General features: G+C 50.6%; 1 protein-coding gene across 1 annotated transcript; it reads right to left on the bottom strand.

Moving 5' to 3' along the window:
• Window positions 1-300: 300 nt before the first annotated feature.
• BLCAP (bladder cancer associated protein) lies at window positions 301-1,638 on the bottom strand. Its single transcript, XM_009584225.1, has one exon. It carries the CDS (start codon window positions 1,572-1,574, stop codon window positions 1,311-1,313), a length of 264 nt encoding a protein of 87 aa, XP_009582520.1. The 5' UTR covers window positions 1,575-1,638; the 3' UTR covers window positions 301-1,310.
• Between the last annotated feature and the right edge of the window lie 437 nt (window positions 1,639-2,075).

Genomic DNA, 2,075 nt, shown 5'->3' with positions numbered 1-2,075 from the left:
TTTGAACAGCTGTGCAATCAACAAACAATACTCTGGAAGTTTCACAACCTCATAGCTTGAACTTCCTCAGGAAAGCAACAGCCACTTCTCCTGCTCTCCACTATGAGACTGAAGTAAAGACAAACAGATGGCAAAGGGGAGGGAACCCTTTAAAGTTTAGAGACAGTATTTTGTGTTAACCTCTAAGGTTTCTCACAAACAAACCTCTGCCCCAGGTTGGGCTCCCCAAGAGCCATGGCTGCAGAGAGTAATGTATGCAGCGTGGAGCTCTGCGCAGCTGTGGCTGTAGGACTGACCCACCACCCACTAGGCTTCTTGACATCCTTCTGCCAGGGGAGGCAGCTCCTCTAGCCTCCTCCCTTTCCAGTCAGTAGCACCAGCACCTTCTGTCACCCCTGGCCCAAAAACACTATCACTGAAAATAGCTGAAGCATTTACTGCTCCAAGCCATGCCTCCGCCTTGGGATCCTCTCCCGCCCTGCCCACACCCAGCCTTTTGGGCTAGCATGAGTTTTATAGGGTGAGGTTCACAGTGGCTTTCAAAACCTCACATCTTGCAGCATACCGGTTCTTTATCCCAACAGTCAATACCTTGGTAAACCCTGGAAACCTAGGAGGAGGGGAAGAGACAGTTGCTACTACCTGTGAGGCTTCATAAAAGCAGCAGCATAACTGAGGCTTTCAGGCTATAATCTTGGAGTATAAGTAGTTCAGAAAGCACTTCGGCAGTGCACACGTCTCTTTGGCAGGCTGAGCAGGAGGAGATGACTCAACTGCCTCTGGCTCCAGCAGCTTTTGGCCAAGTGCATCTGTGAGCTGCCGAGCTTGCCCTTGATCAGCAAGGTGGGAAGGCTGGCTCCCCACAAAGAGAAAGATGGAGAGAATCTTGTAGCTACTCGAGCAGAATCAGTGGGTCGAGAGCCCTAAGTTAGACCACCGTGGCCTAATGCAGACAAGTGAGTGACACACAACTCCACCACCGTGCAACAGCTGGGCAGAGGCCAGCCACTCGGTCCTCCACCAGTTCTCAGCTAGGAGGGCTGGTGTCCATTCCCAGTGATACGGGAAGGAGGAAAAAAAAAAAAGATTTCTGCTTCTAAAAAAGCAGGTGGCGCTGCCAGAGTTCACACAGTAAACAAGTCGAATTTCACAGGCAGCGTGGGAGGAATTCACCACTCTAGTCCACACAAAGTTACAGGAAACAGGCTGTTTTTACTCCAGTCACATGCCTAACACCCCCTCCCTCCTCCCTAGCCCACCCCCTTTTTAAAAGCAAAGTAAGAGCCCTCAGCAGACTGGAAGATTGTTTTCTAGGTGCCCACTATGCTGGGATCATGAGCTGATTCTGGCAACTGGGATCCTGTGCAGTGATACAAGAAGCAGTTCCCCCAGCAGCTGTAGCAGATGAGGAATAGAGCTGCCAGGAAGACCAAGGCACAAATCGTGCAAGGTTTCCGTTCCAGAAGGAAACTGAGCAGGTAGAAGCCCATGAACATTGAGTGACTGAACCACAACGCTGGGTTGAGGGGCTTGGGTATGAGCAGGACAGGTAGCAACCACTGAAGGCAGTACATTGTGGCTGGCGGGCTGGGCCTTGTGGCAGCAGCAATCGGATGTGCTCCAAAACAGTCTCCAGCAGCTCCTCTGGCAGTCAGGTGGTCAGGCTGTTCTGTAGGGAGGGGTAAAAATGTCAGACTGTCAGAGAAACACAGCAAAAAGATCAACAGGCGTTCTTCCCATACAGCTTCATTTACTCCCGAGCATCGTATGCTGATGCTCGTACTCCCAATACTAAATTCTGGTGTGTCTCAGAGCTGGTGGAAACTTTCCTGCCTTCTGAACCACACGGCTGGGGACACGATGATCTACTGCTGGTGTAGAAGCATACCCTTATGTGCTCTGTTTCTCAGGCTTTTACTAGGCTAACAGTTGTGAGACCCTTTTCTTTAGCACAGTGCAGGAACAGAAAGGGAGAGGGGAAAACAAGGGAAAACAAGCTGCCGCAGCCGTCCCTACACACATATTTATCCGAGACCATCCAAAGACTTGAGTGATGGTATAAAGAAATGCAACTG

Source organism: Fulmarus glacialis, unplaced genomic scaffold (assembly GCF_000690835.1).
Source record: "Fulmarus glacialis isolate BGI_N327 unplaced genomic scaffold, ASM69083v1 scaffold22388, whole genome shotgun sequence".
Classification (NCBI taxonomy): Eukaryota; Metazoa; Chordata; class Aves; order Procellariiformes; family Procellariidae; genus Fulmarus; species Fulmarus glacialis.
The sequence above is the reverse complement of the archived record's forward strand: the minus strand, read 5'-3'. Positions and strand labels throughout refer to the sequence as shown.

Bases quoted from the DNA above. Each gene is read 5' to 3' on its own strand.
- BLCAP (XM_009584225.1), bottom strand. From the start codon at position 1,574: ATGTACTGCCTTCAGTGGTTGCTACCTGTCCTGCTCATACCCAAGCCC.